We start from the raw sequence: 19,351 nt of genomic DNA on the forward strand, positions 1-19,351 counted from the left end.
GAACAGAAGTCACTTTTAAGCAGTGCTGTATGGCATGTATTCTTCTTATGCAAGTGAAGCAGTTTTAATCTTACTGAATAAATACTAGAAATTAGCAAGGTTTTGCAAAAAACAACAAGTGCCTGGAAAATGAAGGCAAATCAAAATTTGCAAAGTGTGATTGAAGCTTATCTATTGCAGTTATGCAATGATGTTTTTGCAAAAACAAACTTGTGTGAAACTCACTCACCCATGGCTACTTTCTGGAGCCTATCATTCCCCTCAATTACAGCCTGATCCCAAGCCCATTGAAGTCTTTAGAAAACTTTCCAGTGATTTCAATGGCCTTTAGAGCAAGCCCATACACATGAGCTGTTCCACAGACCGTTCTCCATCTGACTTTAATAGCACTTTCTATTTTCAGGCTATCCTATTGACATGAAATATCCCTTTTCTGCTTTTCCTCACCATCCTCGAACAAAACTGAAATTTACTCATTTGTGTTATTTTCCACTGAGGTATTGTCTTTAAAGCTGAATTCTTGATTCACAATGTATTTGGTTCCTCTTTTTGTACTGATGCCCATGTTTTCTTTGTCCATAAAAGATGTTATAAAATATTAAAAAATCATTTTGAAAGAGAACAAAGATACAGCCATGTGTTACTGCTTTGTTTCCCATTGTCTCCTTGTTCACGTCAAACCCACCTTAGTCTAACAGTTGGAGAGAATGTGCAAAGGTTTGTTAACTAGATTTCAAATCTTAGCCCAACTGCTTTGTAGCAGTTCTACCAAGAGCATCTTCAGAAGAAAGTCCACATGGATATAAAAATATCAGTGATAGATTGTCTTGGTGAATCTAGTGCTCCAAAAATAATGTAACTTCACCTCTTAAGTATTTTTAGACACTGTTAGCGGCTGAAGAGTGAACTGGCAAAGTTTCATCAAACTTTTAGAAAGAATTGTATGCTCCCTTTCCTTTTTCATTTCTGTCTATTTCTTTATACTAAATACAAAATCACTAGGTTATGACTTTAAGGATCCTTTTCTCCCTCTCACCAGAGATGGCAAGCCTGTCAATCATTCCAACAACAACAACAGTAACCACAAGGGAGTGTTTGCAGCAGGATAGCAGATACAAGAAACGGCTCTTACTTTAGTTTACTTGGAATCGGCTCTAATATGCACGTCTGGAGAAAAAATTATCTGTGTTTGGTAAGCCATGTTCTTTTTACTGTTTTTGTATCTACTGGACACAAAATCATCAGTGCTAAGTGTTTATATTTTGTATTAAAGTGATGCCTTAAAGATCTAAGATGCTAGCATTTAGATTATTAAAATGATGTTTCACTATTAATATTAGTCGAGGAAACAGAAGTTGATGTCGTTGCTGCTTTTTGTAAAGCTGAGTTTGATTTAAAGTTTGCAATAAATTTTATATGTTAAATGATTACATACATGATAGAACGTAAGTACTAGTGTTTGTATTAGTAAGTACTTTAGCAAGAAAGATTATGACATTCCCCGAGATAAATTTGCTCTGCCTAATGCAATGACTTCTAATAAATTGAAAACTGAATGTTTACTAAATGGAACTCCAAAGAATTATACCACATAAAAATGCAGTTGGCACTTTCAAAACGGTGTATATATACTTGTATGGAGTAAATTGCTAAAGTTTTACAGTCATCAGGTTTTCAATAATATGCTGGTTGTTAGGAAATCTGTCAATCACTTTGCAACAGTCACAACATATAGCAGAATTTGAAAAAGGGTAACAGACAAAACATTTTAAACTTAGTTAGAATCAGTTCCAATCCTTGAAAATGTGCCCCAAAACTGTTTGCACTGGGAAATAAAACAGGAAGAGCAATAGAAAGCAGAACATTCCTTGCTCTCCAGCCTTTTATGGAAGACTTCACATTACTTCTGTTACAGTGACTCAGAGCTGCAATGCACAATAAACTGGTTTTATTGGAAGTGCATCTTTGCAATTTTATTTCCTGATGTAGATGATGTACTTATCTATTAGTCTTATGTTTAAATTAATTTTATTGAATAAATATATGGATATTTGTAGATGATTTGTTCTTTAATAGCTTAAGAATTTGAAGCTAATATTTTTCTTTCAAATGCTCATTATGCATACAGTATTTAATCAAATGATTTATTTACCCTGAGAGTATTGTGCCGACACCTTAAACAAAGAGTCGAGTTAAGTAATTTGACAATCTGGAAATACAAATCCTGTATCTGAGCTCTGCTTTCTCTCTATATATATTCACAGCATCATAGTGTGTCAAAACATAGAAGTGTGTCAAACACAATCTAAGAGCTGATCAGAGTGACTATGAAAAGGAGTTAAAGGTGTGCAAGAGGCAGTTGTCACTAACACTAACTTATTTTACACCATGTGAAAAATGAAGCAGATGGCACTAAAATGCCTTTAAACGTGGCCACAGTGTCATTAATTATCAAGCACAAGTATCCTTATCTCAACTCACTTCAATGGGTATTTCTGCCTGTATAAGGATGATATGATATGACATGACCCTATTACTGAGTACCTGCTTATATTCAAAATCATTGTCCTGAAATATGAGTATATCAGTAGTTTCCAAATTACTTGAAAAGGCGTGTACTTTAAGCAATCAAGCAGGAAAAAGTTGCAAAAGGGACTTCCTCTTTCAATTTCCACAGCAGATGGTGAATGTCAGTGAAGCAAAGCATTTACTGTCACCAGAAACAGATCAAATCTTCCTCACCGGATAGCAAAATGGCCACAAAACTACCCCTTCGAGAGGAATGTGAGAATTGGACAACTCTTCAAGTTGCAGATCTCCTAAGACAGGTACTGAACCTAGAGCTCAGACTGAAGACAGTACAGTATATCATACTCATTTCAGTTCAGCTAGCAAAATAGGTTGCTGGACTTATCTACTCTTTGTGTGCAGTGTTGTAGCTGTGTTGGTCCCGGGATATTAGAGACACAATATATTACCTCACCCACTATATCTACTCTTTATAATATGTATGATTACTCCCTCCTGGATATAAACATAGATTCTAAAATGTGTTTAAAGCTGATTAGTCAGCAATTGTGACTACCAAGGACTTATGTGTATTGATGTTCTGTAAGATTCTCTGTGTTCTCTCAGTTTTTATTGAAATTCAGTCCATGACAGAAGTTGCTTGTTAAAATAAAAGTATCCTGCACAAGACAAAGAACCACAATAATGTGTGCACACAGGGCTATATTGAGAAATATTTACACACAAAAATCGTGCCACCTTTTATTTCCTTCTGGCACTAAGTAACAATTTTATTGGAAGTATGTGTGTATTATTTTAGAGCAAGAGATCACTACTAAGATTTGCAGGATTTCAATATGAATTTGCTCATCACCTTTTCTTTTCAATGACTATAGACCTACTGTAGTTTCTAAATGCTCCCTTAAAGTTAAATCCTTGAGTTCTTTTATCATTCTGTTGCACCTTTCCTATTTCTGTAATATCCTTTTTATTATAATAATGTAACCTGAAGTGCACACAGTATTCTGAACTTGTCCTCAGTAATCCCTAGCTGAATAGTTTCCACTAAGATATATTCAAGTGCTTCTTTTTACACATGCCAGACTTTTTTCCCTTGCAACTGTTGACTATTGTGGCTCATGCTTTAGGGTTTTACCTGCCACTCAGCTAGGCGTTTGAGCCCATTGTTTCACAGAATTTGACTATATTGAAGTATATCCTCTTTGTTTCCCAAATGTGTAATTCTTTGTTGTTCTACATATGGCCCTCATCTGCCCTGTGCTTATAACCTATCCAAATTCTAAATATTATGGCCAGAGTCACCATCTCCCTTCATTGATTACTCTCCTGGATTTGTCTTAATTGTGAGAATTACTGTACTGGACTAGACTCTTGAGTTCCCTTCCAGCTCTACATTTCTATAGTTACCTGTCCTCTGATATTAACAAACACTTCAGCAATAATTTCTCAGATAGGGTCAGGTTATGAATCCTTTACTCCCATTGGTGGGCCCTTACTCATGTGAGTAAGGAATTCAAAACCTGGTCCATAAAGTCTCTCTCTTAATTGATATCAGAGTGCTTTAAAAATAAACACACATACTATGAATAGAGATTACTTTCCCCAACGCTGGTATGACATACACCACCTATTTAACAATATTCACTAACCCTACACAAGAATTTAGGACAGGGCATTAATAGCAGCACCAAAATCACACAGAAACTACAGGGAAATTTAGATAGGCAAGATGTTTGCATTTGGGTTTGTATTAGGGCTGTCAAGCAATTAAAAAAATGAATTGTGATTAATCACACTGCAAAACAATAATAGAATTCCATTTATTTAAATATTTTCTACATTTTCAAATATATTGATTTCAATTCTAACAGAATACAAAGTGAACAGTGCTCACTTTATATTTATTTTTGATTACAAATATTTGCACTGTGAAAAACAATAGTTTTTTTCAATTCACCAAATATAAATACTGTAGTGCAATCTATTTATCACGAAAGTTGAACTTACAAATGCAGAATTATGTACAAGAAAATAACTCCATTCAAAAATAAACAACGTAAAAATGTAGAGCCTACAAGTCCACTCAGTCCTATGTCTTGTTCAGCCAATTGCTCAGACAAATAAGTTTGTTTACATTTGCAGGAGACAACACTGCCCGCTTCTTGTTCACAATGCCACCTGAAAGTGAAAACAGGCGTTCTCATATCACTGTTGTAGCTGGCGTCACAAGATATTTACATGCCATATGTGCTAAAGATTCATATAACCCTTCATGCTTCATCCACCATTCCAGAGGACATGTCCATGCTGATGATGCGTTCTGTTCGATAACAATCCAAAGCAGTATGGACCGAAGCATGTTCATTTTTATCATCTGAGTCAGATGCCACCAGCAGAAGCTTGATTTTCTTTTTTGGTGGTTCGGGTTCTGTAGTTTCCACATAAGAACATAAGAACGGCCGTACCAGGTCAGACCAAAGGTCCATCTAGCCCAATATCCTGTCTACCGACAATGGCCAATGCCAGGTGCCCCAGCGGGAGTGGATCTAACAGGTAATGATCAAGTGATCTCTCTCCTGCCATCCATCTCCATCCTCTGACAAACAGAGGCTAGGGACACCATTCCTTACCCATCCTGGCTAATAGCCATTAATGGACTTAACCACCATGAATTTATCCAGTTCTCTTTTAAATGCTGTTATAGTCCTAGCCTTCACAACCTCCACAGGTAAGGAGTTCCACAAGTTGACTGTGCGCTGCGTAAAGAAGAACTTTCTTGTATTTGTTTTAAACCTGCTGCCTATTAATTTCATTTGGTGACCCCTAGTTCTTGTATTATGGGAATAAGTAAATAACTTTTCCTTATCCACTTTCTCCATATCACTCATGTTTTTATATACCTCTATCATATCCCCCCTTAGTCTCCTCTTTTCCAAGCTGAAGAGTCCTAGCCTCTTTAATCTCTCCTCATATGGGACCCATTCCAAATCCCTAATCATTTTAGTTGCCCTTTTCTGAACCTTTTCTAGTGCCAGTATATCTTTTTTGAGATGAGGAGACCACATCTGTACGCAGTATTCGAGATGTGGGTGTACCATCAATTTATATAAGGGCAATAATATATTCTCTGTCTTATTCTCTATCCCCTTTTTAATGATTCCTAACATCAGAGTGTTGCTCTATTAAGATTTCTGAAAGCATGCTCGACACCTCATCCCTCTCAGTTTTTGGAAGGCACTTCAGATTCAGGGTCGATTGCTGTAGATAATTTTTTAAAATCTCACATTGGTACCTTCTTTGCGTTTTGTAAAATCTGCAGTGAAAGTGTTCTTAAAATGAACATGTGCTGAGTCATCATCTGAGACTACTATAACATGAAATATATGGCAGAATGCACGTAAAATAGAGCCAAGACATACAATTCTCCCCTAAGGAGTTCAGTCACAAATTTAATTAACGCATTTTTTTTAAACGAGCGTCATCAGCATGGAAGCACGTCCTCTGGAATGATGGCTGAAGCATGAAGGGGCATATGAATGTTTAGCATATCTGGCAATGTCGGCTACAAAAGTCCCATGCGAATGCCTGTTCTCACTTTCTGGTGACATTGCAAATAAGAAGAGGGCAGCATTATCTCCCGTAAATTTGAACAAACTTGTTTGTCTTAGCAATTGGCAGAATGAGAAGTAGGACTGAGTGCACTTGTAGGCTATAAAGCTTTGCATTGTTTTGTTTTTGAGTGCAGTTATGTAACAAAAATAATCTACATTTGTAAATTGCACTTTCACGATAAAGAGATTGCACTACAGTACTTACATGAAGTGAACTGAAAAATACTGGGGGGTTTTTTTGTTTATCATTTTACAGTGCAAATATTTGCAATAAAAATAATATTAAGTGAGCAGTGTATACTTTGTATTCTGTGTTGTAATTGAAATCAATATATTTGAAAATGTAGAAAAACATCCAAAATATTTAATAAATTGGTATTCCATTGTTTAACAGTGCAATTAAAACTGCAATTAATCGCAATTAATTTTTAATCATGATTAATGTTTTTGAGTTAATCATGTGAGCTAACTGCAATTAATCGACAGCCCTAGTTTGCAGGGCCTGAAAGACCAGGAAAGTAGGGCTAACCAATTTACACACACTTACATACACACTTTATTGATCAGGACATGCAAGCCAATGACGACAGACAAAGGGATGGATTTTAAGCAGCAGGCCACAACAGTGTCACACATCACCTCCATATTGGTGCACATAACAAGTTAATTCTGCACATGTGTGGGGAAAATTAGAGGGAACACTGCCCCAAAGGGGGAAAATTTCTCCCTGACCCTTAAAACAGATCAAACCCAAAGCAACCTAAAAACCACAATCCCTATACTTGGGATGCAAGAGCCAACTGATTCACATCTCTCTGGCTGGCCAATGGACCATTGGGCAGTGGAGCATCCAGTGGAGGATGATCCTTCTTTTATTCAAAAGCTGGCTGGTGCCTTGTTGCGCCAATCAAGGTGCTGAATGGCAATGTTCACATCATGAGTTTATATAGTTGCAAGTTGACATATAAACTAAGCAAAAGTAGTTCTAATGCTCATTTTTTGGCATTCTACTAGTCACTGCCCAGTGCCCAACATTCCAATGTGATAAGTAGCTCAACTCCTGATCACTTCCCATTGATTTCTAGATATCCTGTGTGGTGCTATATCAAAGCCTTCCTGTAATCTACATCGATTTGCACAACTCAATTTTAATTAGCTGAAAGATTTAAAAGAAGTAATCTACTATTTTTAATTCAGTCAGAGGGATTTCTCCTTTCTGTCTCTGATAAAGTATTTCCAATATATTCTCTTGACACATACAGATCCTCCTTAGTTTGGCTGTAAAATACTTTACATTAGCTGTGTGGTGGATCTGGTTCCAACCCTGCTGATGTGGGTGTCAATATGATAATACGTGATCAAAGTTTTGTTGTTTCAGTTTGCTTTTTTAAGGTCTAGGCAGTTACACACAAAAACTATGTTAAAAGAACATTTTTATGGTTGCAAAGTCAAGCACTTCAGGTTGCCAGTGGCACCTTAATTCAGATTCCTTGTGCATACAGGAATTACATGACCACATACTATTTTCCCGCAGGGCCCCTGCCTCATTCAATTAACAGAATGGACCTGCTCTGGTGCTTTGGGGATGAATCCAGGTTGTGTAGTAAAAAACTGTAAAGCTCCTGCTTCATTTATTGCAGAAGTTGGCAAGTTTAGGAAGAGAAAGGTCTCATGGTTAAAGCAGTTTAATGCTGCCCTGGAGAATTTGATTCTATCCCTGCCTCTGCTAGAGTTACTCTGTGATGCTGGGTAACTCACTTAAACCATCTTTTCACTAGTGTATTCCATATTGTCTGGGTGCCTGACTTGAAGTCCTGGGGTCTGATTTACAGAAGTGCCAAGCACTCACAGCTGCAATTGCAGTCAATGGGAGCTGTGCTTTTTGAATATGAAGTGCTATATAATGCTACATTTTCTGAAAGAAATCAGATCCCTAGGCTCCATTGGATGCTCAGTTTGGGCATCCAGAATTAGTGGACACTTTTGAGATTAACCTTTTTGTGCCTCAGACCCCCGCTATGCAAAATAGAAATACCAACAATCCATCCCCTCACAGGGGTGTTGTGAAAATAAATTCATTAATGCTTGTGAAGCACTCATAGTAGTGAGCATCATAGAAAAGCCCATGAGGATATTAATAATTCTGTCTTCAGGGTAGTGTTTGAATTCTGTATTAGAAGACCTAGGGCCAGAAATTGATCAATGAGGAGAAAAGAGAATATTGAATATCTGCTTATTAAGTGAGAACTATCCATCTTGTGCACCAAATGAGGCAGGGGTCCTGTGGAAAAAAATGGTATGTGATCATGCAATAAAGACTGCATTATAATGCATACACACAAGGTTGGCATTGGCAACCTTAATTCTGGTATTTCCTAACATTTTGGTGCTCAACCCTTCTACCTTAGTAATGTTCTTTGAATATATACACTTTGTGTGTGATACCTGCAGAGGCTATTAGTTTGTCATTCTGCAGAATGTTGTAAGGCATTAAAACCAATATTGTAATAAAAATAATTAGCCCTATTGATTTTGCTTTCTCCCCCATGACTGAGTGAAGCCCATAAAGTAAAAACTCTATCTATGTGCATGTAATAGTTCTCCTATTCTCTTGCATGTACTGTATATTTAGACAACACAGAAATGTTACATTCCTCTGCTCAAGTTTTTCTTCCCTCCTCCTTTCCTTGCCATTTACAAATGAGTCCACATATCCTTCCTCAATTTTAAGTGGTGGTATTATTATACTGGAAATGTAGTGAAAGGTTTGGTGTTCATCATATAACACAAAGGGCAAGATGGCTGCTTGCCTTACACACTTCACAGAAAAGTAAGAGGGCACAGGAGAACCCCCAATTATTCCTCATTACTGGCCACATACCCCATGATTCACAGCATGGGGGAGGGAAAGAGGAGGGAAGAGCCTGCAGGGTCAGTACTCCTACTCAGATGGGTGGGGAGTAGACAGTATGGTAGTCAAAAAAACTAACAATGTTAGGAAACATTAGGAAAGGGATAGATAAGAGAGAAAATATAATGCCTCCATATAAATCCATGATACGTCCACATCTTGAATACTGAGTGCAGATCTGGTTGCCCCATCTCAAAAAAGATATACTGGAATTGGAAAAGGTACAGAGAAGAGCAACAAAAATGATCACGGGTATGGAACAGCTTCTGTATGAGGAGAGAGTAAAAAGGCTTGGATTTTTCAGCTTGGAAAAGAGACAACTAAGGGGGCATACGATAAAGGTCTACACAATCTTGACTGGTGTGGAGAAAGTGAATAAGGAAATGTTATTTACTCCTTCACGTAGCACAAGAACTAGGGGTCACCAAATAAAATTAATAGGCAGCAGGTTTAAAACAAAAGGAAGTACTTTTTCACACAATGCACAGTCAATCTGTGGACTCTTTTCCAGAAGGTGTTGTGAAGGCCAGAACTATAACAGGGTTCAAAAAAGAACTAGATAAGTTCATGGAGAATAGGTCCATCAATGGCTATTAGCCAGGATGGGCAGGGATGCAACACCATCATCTGAGTGTCCCTAGCCTCTGTGTGCCAGAAGCTGGGAATGGACAATAGGGATGGATCATTTGATTACCTGTTCTGTTCATTCCCTCTGAAGCACCTGGCATTGGCCACTGTCGAAAGGATACTGATCTAGTTGGACCATTGGTCTGACCCAGTACAGCTGTTCTTATGCTCTTAGGCAGGCAGGGAGGCAGAGTAGGTGGTACCTTCACTCCACACACACTCTCTTCATCCCACCACAGCTATATCAATGGCAAATTATTTCACCTTGGAAAGATGGAGGTTCCTGGCATACTCCAGCAACAGCGTGCTACACACTGTCCTTTATTCCAGAGCTTGTGAAGTCACAATCTTGTTCTGTTTTGGAAAGAACTAATTATTTAGAACATGAGAGCAGTTTTCTAAATCTCATTAGAAATACTGGTTTAGACACTGATCTGGCTAAATGGGTCAGCAACCCTAACGTTAAAAACCAACCAGACTTGTATTTCCTTTCTTCATCAAGGTTTTCCAACATAAATACTTTAAGAAAAAACAAAGAAAAATATAGTTTACTTAGACTGAAGAGAAAAGTGCTATAGAAAAAAAGCATCAGCTCAGAAAATCCAGTATCATTTTACAGCTTTGTTTCTGTACCACACTTTTTTTCAAACAAAATGGTTACAGCTACACTGTAAAGAACAATCAGCAAACACTGAATAAACACTTGACAAATGTACCCTAGAGTTTACAATCCCTGCCATACAAATATGTTTTTCAAATTTCAAGTTTACCTTCTTAGCGCTGTCAAATGCTTAAACCATTAAGGGTGCTAGCCTGGAATGTGCGAGCACATACTGCAGACTGCTATGTGCCTTCAATTCCCATTGACTCTATAACTGCAGGCAGTTCTGACATCTACTGGAAGCCAAAATTTGTCTTTTCTGAACATTGAGACTGTTAAACATGTAATTTTCCTGAGTTCAATGGCTCACCTCTAAGCAAATGAAATGAATTTATGTGACCCTAATTTTAAATTCACTGTTAATGGAGCTTAAGACAGATTTGATGGTTAAACTAAACTACTTGAATTCACTTAAAGTGCTGTATATTTTTAATGGGAAAAAAAGGTTCTGCAGTTTTTCTCCTGAAGTTCCTAAGCCCTCAGTTGTGTACACAACAAGACGATTCTTTTAAAAAGCCATGCCAAAGCTCCTCAGCCAGAAACACTCTTAGGGCGTTTACCAAACCAGGTCTATTCCTTGCCACCCTTTGTAATGAAAACCTATTGAGTCTCTGTGATGGGATCCCCAAGTACAACCTGGAACTGTGGGACTGCTGTGCTCCCTTAACTCTCCAGTGATCTCTTAACTCTCCAGTCTGAGCAAACACTTAACTTCCTTTTGTCAAGGAACAGAGCTTCTTGGGAGTGGCAGGTTAGAACCATGCACAGGAGTCTCACCAGCCCTGCAGGACCTCTGCCGTAATAGCGGAAGTGGGATTAAAGAATAGGTTTGTTTCATTTTCCTTTACAACTGATCCACTTAGATATATTAAGAATTAAAAAATATATATATCAGTATCTGTTCTCTAAGTGTGATTTTGAAAGTTGATGTTTTCTGAGCCCCATTCTCTAGGAATGCCTGTCAGTCACACACTGCAGTATTATTTACCTCGTTATCCACTTCAAATGAAATATACACAGACTCCTGCAACTACCACATGCAGTTCAATTTCAACATAAAATATTTCTATCTATAAACTTATCTATGATTTAGACTATCATGTATAGTTTTCAATTTCTTTTTGTAATCCTCTCCCCCCGTCCCCAGATTCGAATGCCTGAATCTGCAGCAGTAGTGGAAAAATTGGACATTAATGGAGCTAAATTTTTGGTAAGTAATTAAAATATTTTCTCTGTTAGACACATCTTGTGAAAGATTTTCTATGTGAAACTTGTATTCACAACTGCAGGGTCTATTGTGCTGGCTTCTTTCATGACTAATGGCAAGTTAGTCATTTGTTCTGATCCTGACCTTTGAGACATTTTCAAGGCTTGCTACTGTGAACAAGCAAAGCTCAGCCCTGCTACACGTCCTAGCATAGGTGCAACAAATGCCTAGATACCCATCCAAGCATCTGGCTGTTGGAAGAGAGGCCACTTATGGAAAGAATCACTTTCCTTTAAATTCTGTAGGACATTTTCTATAGGGATTTTTAAACATATGATAGAATTAATGCAAACTTATCCCCCTGCTACAGAATTCTAGGGGCTGGTTTTACCTCTGATGAACTATTTTCCCATCAGGGTGTGGTCAGACCTCTGAAAGAAGGTAAGCAGAAGGGGAAGAGAAGCACTAGAGGTACTGCTCCTTCCATCCCAGCAGTTATTGAGGTAAAGGCCTCCAAACCCCATGCTGGCTCCTTGAAACACAGAAATGAGCCCCTTTTGTGGAAAATGGGGAGAAAGCTGCTAAAAATATATATTTAAAATATATTTCTACTCTGCAAAGAAACTGTGTCTATATGGCCTTATCTTAGAAACCTGTTCCTCAGTATCTTAGGTGTGATAGCTGCTCACTCTCCTGATAAGGCTCTGATCCTGTAATGTTATCTGCGTAAGTGGACCCCTGCCCCCTGTAGAGTGCCACTGACTCCAATGGGATTGGAACTAACTCCATCTGGACATAAAAGATCTCCCTGAAAGATCAAGAAGTTATTACCAGTTTCTATTAGCACTGCAGAGCTAATACAGCTATGGGAAAGGGAGACTGAGTCTTGGCCAGCTCATACATTATCAGCAAAATTGTAAAAGGAGTTCTGTTTGCAGTCTTTGTTGCTTGATGAGTGACAGTGTTGGGTGGAATCTAAGTGACGCATAAGCCTTGTGTTGGTTCTTTGCAGCTGAATGAATTTTATCCATAGCAAGAAAAAGAAACATGCACATTGCATAGCGTTGGTGGAACGGGACATGAGAAATCTTTTCAGAACTTAATGGTAAACTAATAGGACAAGTGACAAAAAGAAAAAGGAACTGTGGGTGAGTTCTGTAAGATCATCCATGAGCGAAAGTAAAACAAAAGTGAAATGAGTGAAAGTGAACATCTGCTAGTATGCGATGCACATTATGTATTTTCTTTAAATCTTTTAATAGTTGCCCTGTTTTAAGATTACCTTATTCTGCATTGTAGAAAACATGGCAATATGTGAAATGTCCTGTGGAGTGCCACTAGCGACATGCATTTCTAATGTTGTTATACAACAAAAGAGTGGCAGATCTCACACCTGACAGAAGATTCTTAGTGCTTTCATGTGCTCTTTAATTGAATTGTTCCACAGCACTGTCAACATGACAGGAAACCCATAATAAATTATGCTTGAAACAAAATGAATTATGCCAATACTGTAAAAACTGAAGTACAATAGCTTACAATAGCTTGTTAATAGTGACAACAGCTATTGATCTAGTGGTTAGTACATGTGACGAGTAATCAGAATTCTTACATCCTGGATCTGTCACTGTCTTCCTTTGTGAGCTTTGGCAAGTCCCTTAACCTTTGAGTCTCAATTTATCAGTCTGTAAAATAGGGATATTACCTACCACACACACGGGATTGTGAAGCCTTAATGAATGTTTAAACTCCGTCAAGCTCCTCAGCTGAAAGGCACTATAGAAATGCAGGCCTCTAGTGACTAGAGAGCAAGAAAAAGCACTCAAGCAGGTGTGATTCCACCTAGCAGGTAGCAGTGGGGCACACACACACAAGATAAATTACACTCAACTACTGCACTCGTGTGCATTAAGACAGATACAGCTTTTTCTGAGATATATTGCATTGCATGGGACCATGTGTCAACAGTATTCAGACCTCAGTTTTCATTTTTGCTATGAGGTATATCAGGGATCTCTGGACAGACTTCATCTAAAGTCAGAGGACTTAGGAGGAGGATGGCAACCATTTATTGGTGCCGTCACTGTGACTTAAATATATGTTTTTATTTATCCGTCATTCTAGGCACTGCTTGCATGCAGTCTTTAGAAACAGGAGGTGCGCCACCCCTCTGTTGTATGGTTGGAACTGCAGTGTATGGAGTATTGTCTGTGAAACTGCAGATAGATCCTGAAGGCAGCAGGCTAGATAGGCAGGTATAGAAGCAAATAGGAGTGCCAGTGAGAGCTGATAGGCAGGCAATAGGGAACAAGACGAATCTGCCAGAGAAATCTTGCCCAAAATAAAGCAAGACAGCCTGCCGCAAGTGGCCTGTCATGATTCTTTGTTCAGCTCTTGTTGAATATCATAACTCATGCATCCAATTATCAAAATTAACACACCTCCAGGAAGATACACCACCTAATTATTGCAGAAGGCAACTTATTCACTAATTTATTGTAAAGCAACATTTCCTAAGATGTATAGCATGCCTCCTTTTGGGTTTTGAAGGACTAGCAAAGGGGGCATGGTGAGACTTGTTAGTTGTTCTCCATAGTATCAGATTTCATTTCAAACTTTGACCAGAGTAACCAATAACATGATGTCTGCCTGAATTTGCAAGGAGCCTAAAACAATAGCTGATGTCTGAAATGAATGGAGCAATGGGTGCTGACTTAGATGCCAAACTGTCAGCGTTAACTATTTCAACATGCAAGGTATGCAGGAATGGAGCAGTAATATCATATTACAGAGATCTACAGCAAAGAAGGGAAAGATATACAAGATATGAAGGCCTTTAACAAACATGGTGTCATCCTTGGTTTAATTTTTTTGAAGAGGGGCTCAGCTTCAAAAGTTTGTGTATTGGTGCAGGAAATTATTACGTAGCTCATAAAGTACTCGGTAACAAAAAACAAACAAAGTGTGTGTTTCAGGCCATATGTCAAATATTACATTTTAATTGAAAATGAGGTGAATGAGCTTGGCAAGGCCTATTTGAAGTTTAGAATGCTAGAAGTCTGGCTGTAAATGCAATCATAGAATCATAGAACTGGAAGGGACCTCGAGAAGTCATCTAGTCCAGTCCCCTGTACCCAAGGCAGGACTAAGTATTATCTAGACCATCCCTGACAGGTGTTTGTCCAAACTGCTCTTAAAAATCCCCAATGATGGAGATTACACAACCTCCCTAGGCAATTTATTCCAGTGCTTAACCACTTTGACAGTTAGGAAGTTTTTCCTAATGTCCAACCTAAACCGCCCTTGCTGCAATTTAATCCCCTTGCTTCTTGTCCTATCCTCAGAGGTTAAGGAGAACAATTTTTCTCCCTCTTCTTTGTAACAACCTTTTATGTACTTGAAAACTGTTATCAGGTCCCCTCTCCGTGTTCTCTTCTCCAGACTAAACAAACCTCTAGGTCATGTTTTCTAGACCTTTACTAATTTTTGTTGCTCTTCTCTGGACTTTCTCCAATTTGTCCACATCTTTCCTGAAATATGGCACCCAGAACTGGACACAATACTCCAGCTGAAGCCTAATCAGCACAGAGTAGAGCAAAATAATTACTTCATGTTTTACTTACAATACTACTGCTAATACAACCCAGAATGATGTTTGCTTTTTTTGCAACGGTGTTACACTGTTGACTCATTTAGTTTGTGATCCCCTATGACCTCAGATCCCTTTCCGCAATACTCCTTCCTAGGCAGTCATTTCCCATTTTGTATGTGTGCAACTGACTGTTCCTTCCTAAGTGGAGTACTTTGCATTTTTCCTTATTGAATTTCATCCTATTTACTTCAGACCATTTCTCCAGTTTGTCCAGATCATTTTGAATTTTAATCCTATCCTACAAAGCACTTGCAATCCCTCCCAGCTTGGTATTGTCTGCAAACTTTATAAGTGTACTCTCTATGCCATTATCTAAATCATTGAAGAAGATATTGAACAGAACCGGACCCAGAACCGATCTCTGTTGGACCCCACTCATTATGCCCTTCCAGTAGGACTGTGAACCACTGATGATTACTCTCTGGGAATGATTTTCCAACCTGTTATGCAGCCACCTTATAGTAGCTCCATCTAGGTTGTATTTCCCTCGTTTGTTTTGAGAAAGTCATGCAAGATAGTATCAAAAGCCTTACTAAAGTCAAGATATACCACATCTACTGCTTTCCCCCTATCCTCAAGGCTTGTTACCCTATCAAAGAAAGCTATCATGTTGGTTTGACATGATTTGTTCTTGACAAATCCATGCTGACTGTTACTTATCACCTTATCATCTTCCAGATGTTTGCAAATTGCTTGATTATTTTCTCCATTATCTTTCCAGGTACAGAAGTTAAGCTGGCTGGTCTGTAATTCCCTGGGTTGTCCTTATTTCCCTTTTTATAGATGGGCACTATATTTGCCCTTTTCCAGTCTTCTGGAATGTCTCCCGTCTTCCATGACTTTTCAAAGATAATTGCTAATGGCTCAGATATCTCCTCAGTCAGCTTCTTGAGTATTCTAGGATGCATTTCATCAGGCCCTGGTGATTTGAAGACATCTAACTTGTCCAAGTAATTTTTTACTTGTTCTTTCCCCATTTTAGACTCGAATCCTACCTCATTTTCACTGGCATTCACTATGTTAGAAGTCCAATCACCACCAACCTTCTTGGTGAAAACCGAAACAAAGTAGTTATTAAGCACCTCTGCTATTTCCACATTTTCTGTTATTGTCTTTTTCAATATAATCACATAACATGCTATAAAGTGGCCACAGACCCTTAAATCAATTTTTTCTGGTTTCAGACAGGGACTTTAGTAGTATAATTGACATTCAGATTCAGCAGATATGTTTACTTCTTTGAACATTTTTCACCCATCTTGGTTTTAAGTAGTAATAAGAATCATTTTTATACTCATTTCTATTCTACAAACACATACTATATTTCAGACTGCTCTTTATAGGAAACAATATTAAATGGATTTTTAAGAAATTTGGAAATAACACTGCCCTTACACTTGTGAAATTGTAATACAACAACATATGGTATATTAGAATGAAAGAACACTGTGCAGTTTACTTTTCTTTATTACCACTGGCATTATATTTGTTATTGTTATTCCACATGCATGTCACATCCAAATGATACTAATCTGGTGCTAATGTGCAGACCAGCATTTAGCAACAGCTGAATTGCACAGGGTGTATTATATTTTCTCTCCCATTGGTATTTAATGGCTCAGTATTTGCTGCATTATGCTCTGCTTTTCAGTTCTCTTAGAGTGCTTAGCCTGGTGCTGTTTTCTAATGTAATGTTGATTTTCAAGGGAGGGGTTGAAAAAGAAGTAGGGATCTCAGAATTGTGAGTTGAGTTTAATAACTGCATTCTAAAGTAAGTTGGTTTAAGGTCACAATAAAGTAAATATTTACTAGAGATAGGCTAGAAAATCTGAAACTAACAAAGAGGTTATATTGATTCTGGATATGTTTCACATTAAATATCACATGTTTCTCTTTCAAGGCTGTTTTGGATGGGGGTATTTAGAACTTGAGTTGTTTGGGCTATTGACTACTTTAATTATACACCTGCATTTACTTTTTGAAAAATAAATTTTAAAGGATAGATCCTTGGCCCCATTATGGCTCCTTTGTGCTTCTCTGGCAGGACAGAGCAGCTGGAAAGCTGGTGAATTCAGCTCTGATGATTCCCTTTGAGTAAGTGGAATCTCAAGGTGGCATAGAACCATTCTTGCTTTACATCCTGCCCCCTCCCCCCCAGTTCCCAATAGAGTGTGTTCCTCAGTGATCCCCAGCTGCTAGAATGGTTTTGGAGCCATTGACAGCTGGGATGTAAATTACTGTGGCCCTGAGGCGGCTATAACTTGGGGCAGGGCTACAGAGTTGAGAAACATACCCACACTCCCAGCTTACGTGTCAAGCACAGTTCAGCTGGACCTGAACATTTAGTCCTGAGTGTTCAGTACTGGAAATAGAATCTAGATCCTGAGTGCTGCACCTGAGCTTGAGAAAACAATTATAGGGAGGGTACTTTCTTAACAAAACAAGAGGCATGTTAACCACTCAGCTGTGACTGAATACTCCTGATACATTAGACAAAAATTCTTCCAGTGCTCCCCTATGTATCAAATACCACCATGTATCAATTTTACCACTGAATGAAGGCTGCACCAGAAGCCAGCAAAGAAGGGCTAAAGATAACTGTGGGCTATTGTGACCTGTTAGTTATCACACTATCTCCAGTTTTTACTAGTGAACTGTTTTCTCAGACTACCTTGTCAAGTACTTACAATGTTGCAAACCACATTTTTCAGCCTATATTATTTACTAGTGCTTTTCTTGATCAAAAGGTTATAGTGCATAAGGTAATCTCAACAATCTTCTTTGCTACATTTCAGGGGTATTCAGGCTTTTCCTATAACATTGATCATATCTTAATAGAGATTGTCTGATGGACTCATCTGTCCTCCCTTTTGCAATTGCACAGTTTCCCAGTGGCAACTGCAGCAATTGCGCACACGGAAAAATATCATTAAAAAAGCATTTATTTATCTTTGGCTTCATAATGTGATGGATGACATTCCGCTGGAAGGAAGTCTGTTCATTTCACTGCATCTTTACATCTGCGGCTCCCATGCACATTTCACTGCCACCTAGAGCCCCTCTCTGCACATGCTTCCCCATGGCTTGGTCCTCTCTCTGCCTCCTCCAACTTACACGTGCGTCTCTGGAAATGCTGCCCAGCCACTCGGTGCTCTTTTTCCCTTGGGCATGCTGCCCAGTCATTGCCTTCTCTTCACTCCCCACCACCACCACGCATGACTCTCCTGCTGGTGGCTTATCCCATTGGTGGTTCCAGTCTTTGAGGGTAACTTGTTTCAAATTTTAACCTTTTTAATAGATTCTTTAACTTACCCTTGCACATTAGTTGTCAGAATAAAGACAAAGGGAAGGGGTTGGTTAAAAATAGACAACATAAGTGGAAAATAAGACATGACAATCTTGCACAATTGTTAGCCATTAACTGAATGGTTTATTAAATCTGTCAGGCTGCAATGTCAGTGTTTCTTCTGTAGCAATGGCCAACATGAGTAATACCTAACAGAGCAGAGTGCTGCATTCCTGATGTTCAGTAGGAGATACTAAGGACAACTGTAGCATAGCTCTCTGGACTATCAGCATGGCAAATGTTGGAGGTAGAGGAAATTATGATCCTGATCCTCAGTGGCGCTACACAGATTTACACTGGCTGAGGATGTAAATGGCGAAGTGTTTAAATCTACACCTATATTCCATTGAGGATTGGCATCTTTGTTTATCTCTTAAAAGTTTTTCAGGTCACCTTGGAATATCATTATCCATTAAGTGAGACATTTTTACTGTTTCCAGCCAAACATGAACCCAGCTCTGAAAGCAGTAACATGCACTCTCATGATCAGTTCAGAAAGAGGGAAATGACTGGGGAAATGTAATCAGGAAAAAAAGCAACGTGTTGTTGTACTATACTGTAACTGAAGCATGTAGAATGATTTTTAAAGTGATTTTAAGGCCTGGGTTAAAAGGAAAACATTTTATAGCTGAATGCATTTGCTACCATCAATCATCTTCAATTAAATAAGAGGGAGAAAGGGCAATACATATTCATATTTCTTCAACAAAGCATAAGGAATGTGTACAAGAGTAAACTGCATATTTATCTTTCTTCTTCTCCAAAAGGCAGAAACAAAAGATAGGTTACGTGCTGAAATCTACAATA

The 19,351-nt window shown here is 38.4% G+C and overlaps 1 protein-coding gene across 1 annotated transcript in view; it reads left to right on the top strand.

The window, feature by feature from the left end:
* The first annotated feature begins 2,687 nt into the window (after window positions 1-2,687).
* Window positions 2,688-19,351, top strand: part of BLNK (B cell linker) — a 151,265-nt gene continuing 134,601 nt past the window's right edge. Inside the window, exons 1-2 of the mRNA XM_065408305.1 lie at window positions 2,688-2,828; window positions 11,487-11,549. Of these exons, the coding sequence (XP_065264377.1) occupies window positions 2,688-2,828; window positions 11,487-11,549 (204 nt within the window). The remainder of the gene's footprint in view (window positions 2,829-11,486; window positions 11,550-19,351) is intronic.

Source organism: Emys orbicularis, chromosome 7, assembly GCF_028017835.1.
Source record: "Emys orbicularis isolate rEmyOrb1 chromosome 7, rEmyOrb1.hap1, whole genome shotgun sequence".
Lineage (NCBI taxonomy): Eukaryota > Metazoa > Chordata > Testudines > Emydidae > Emys > Emys orbicularis.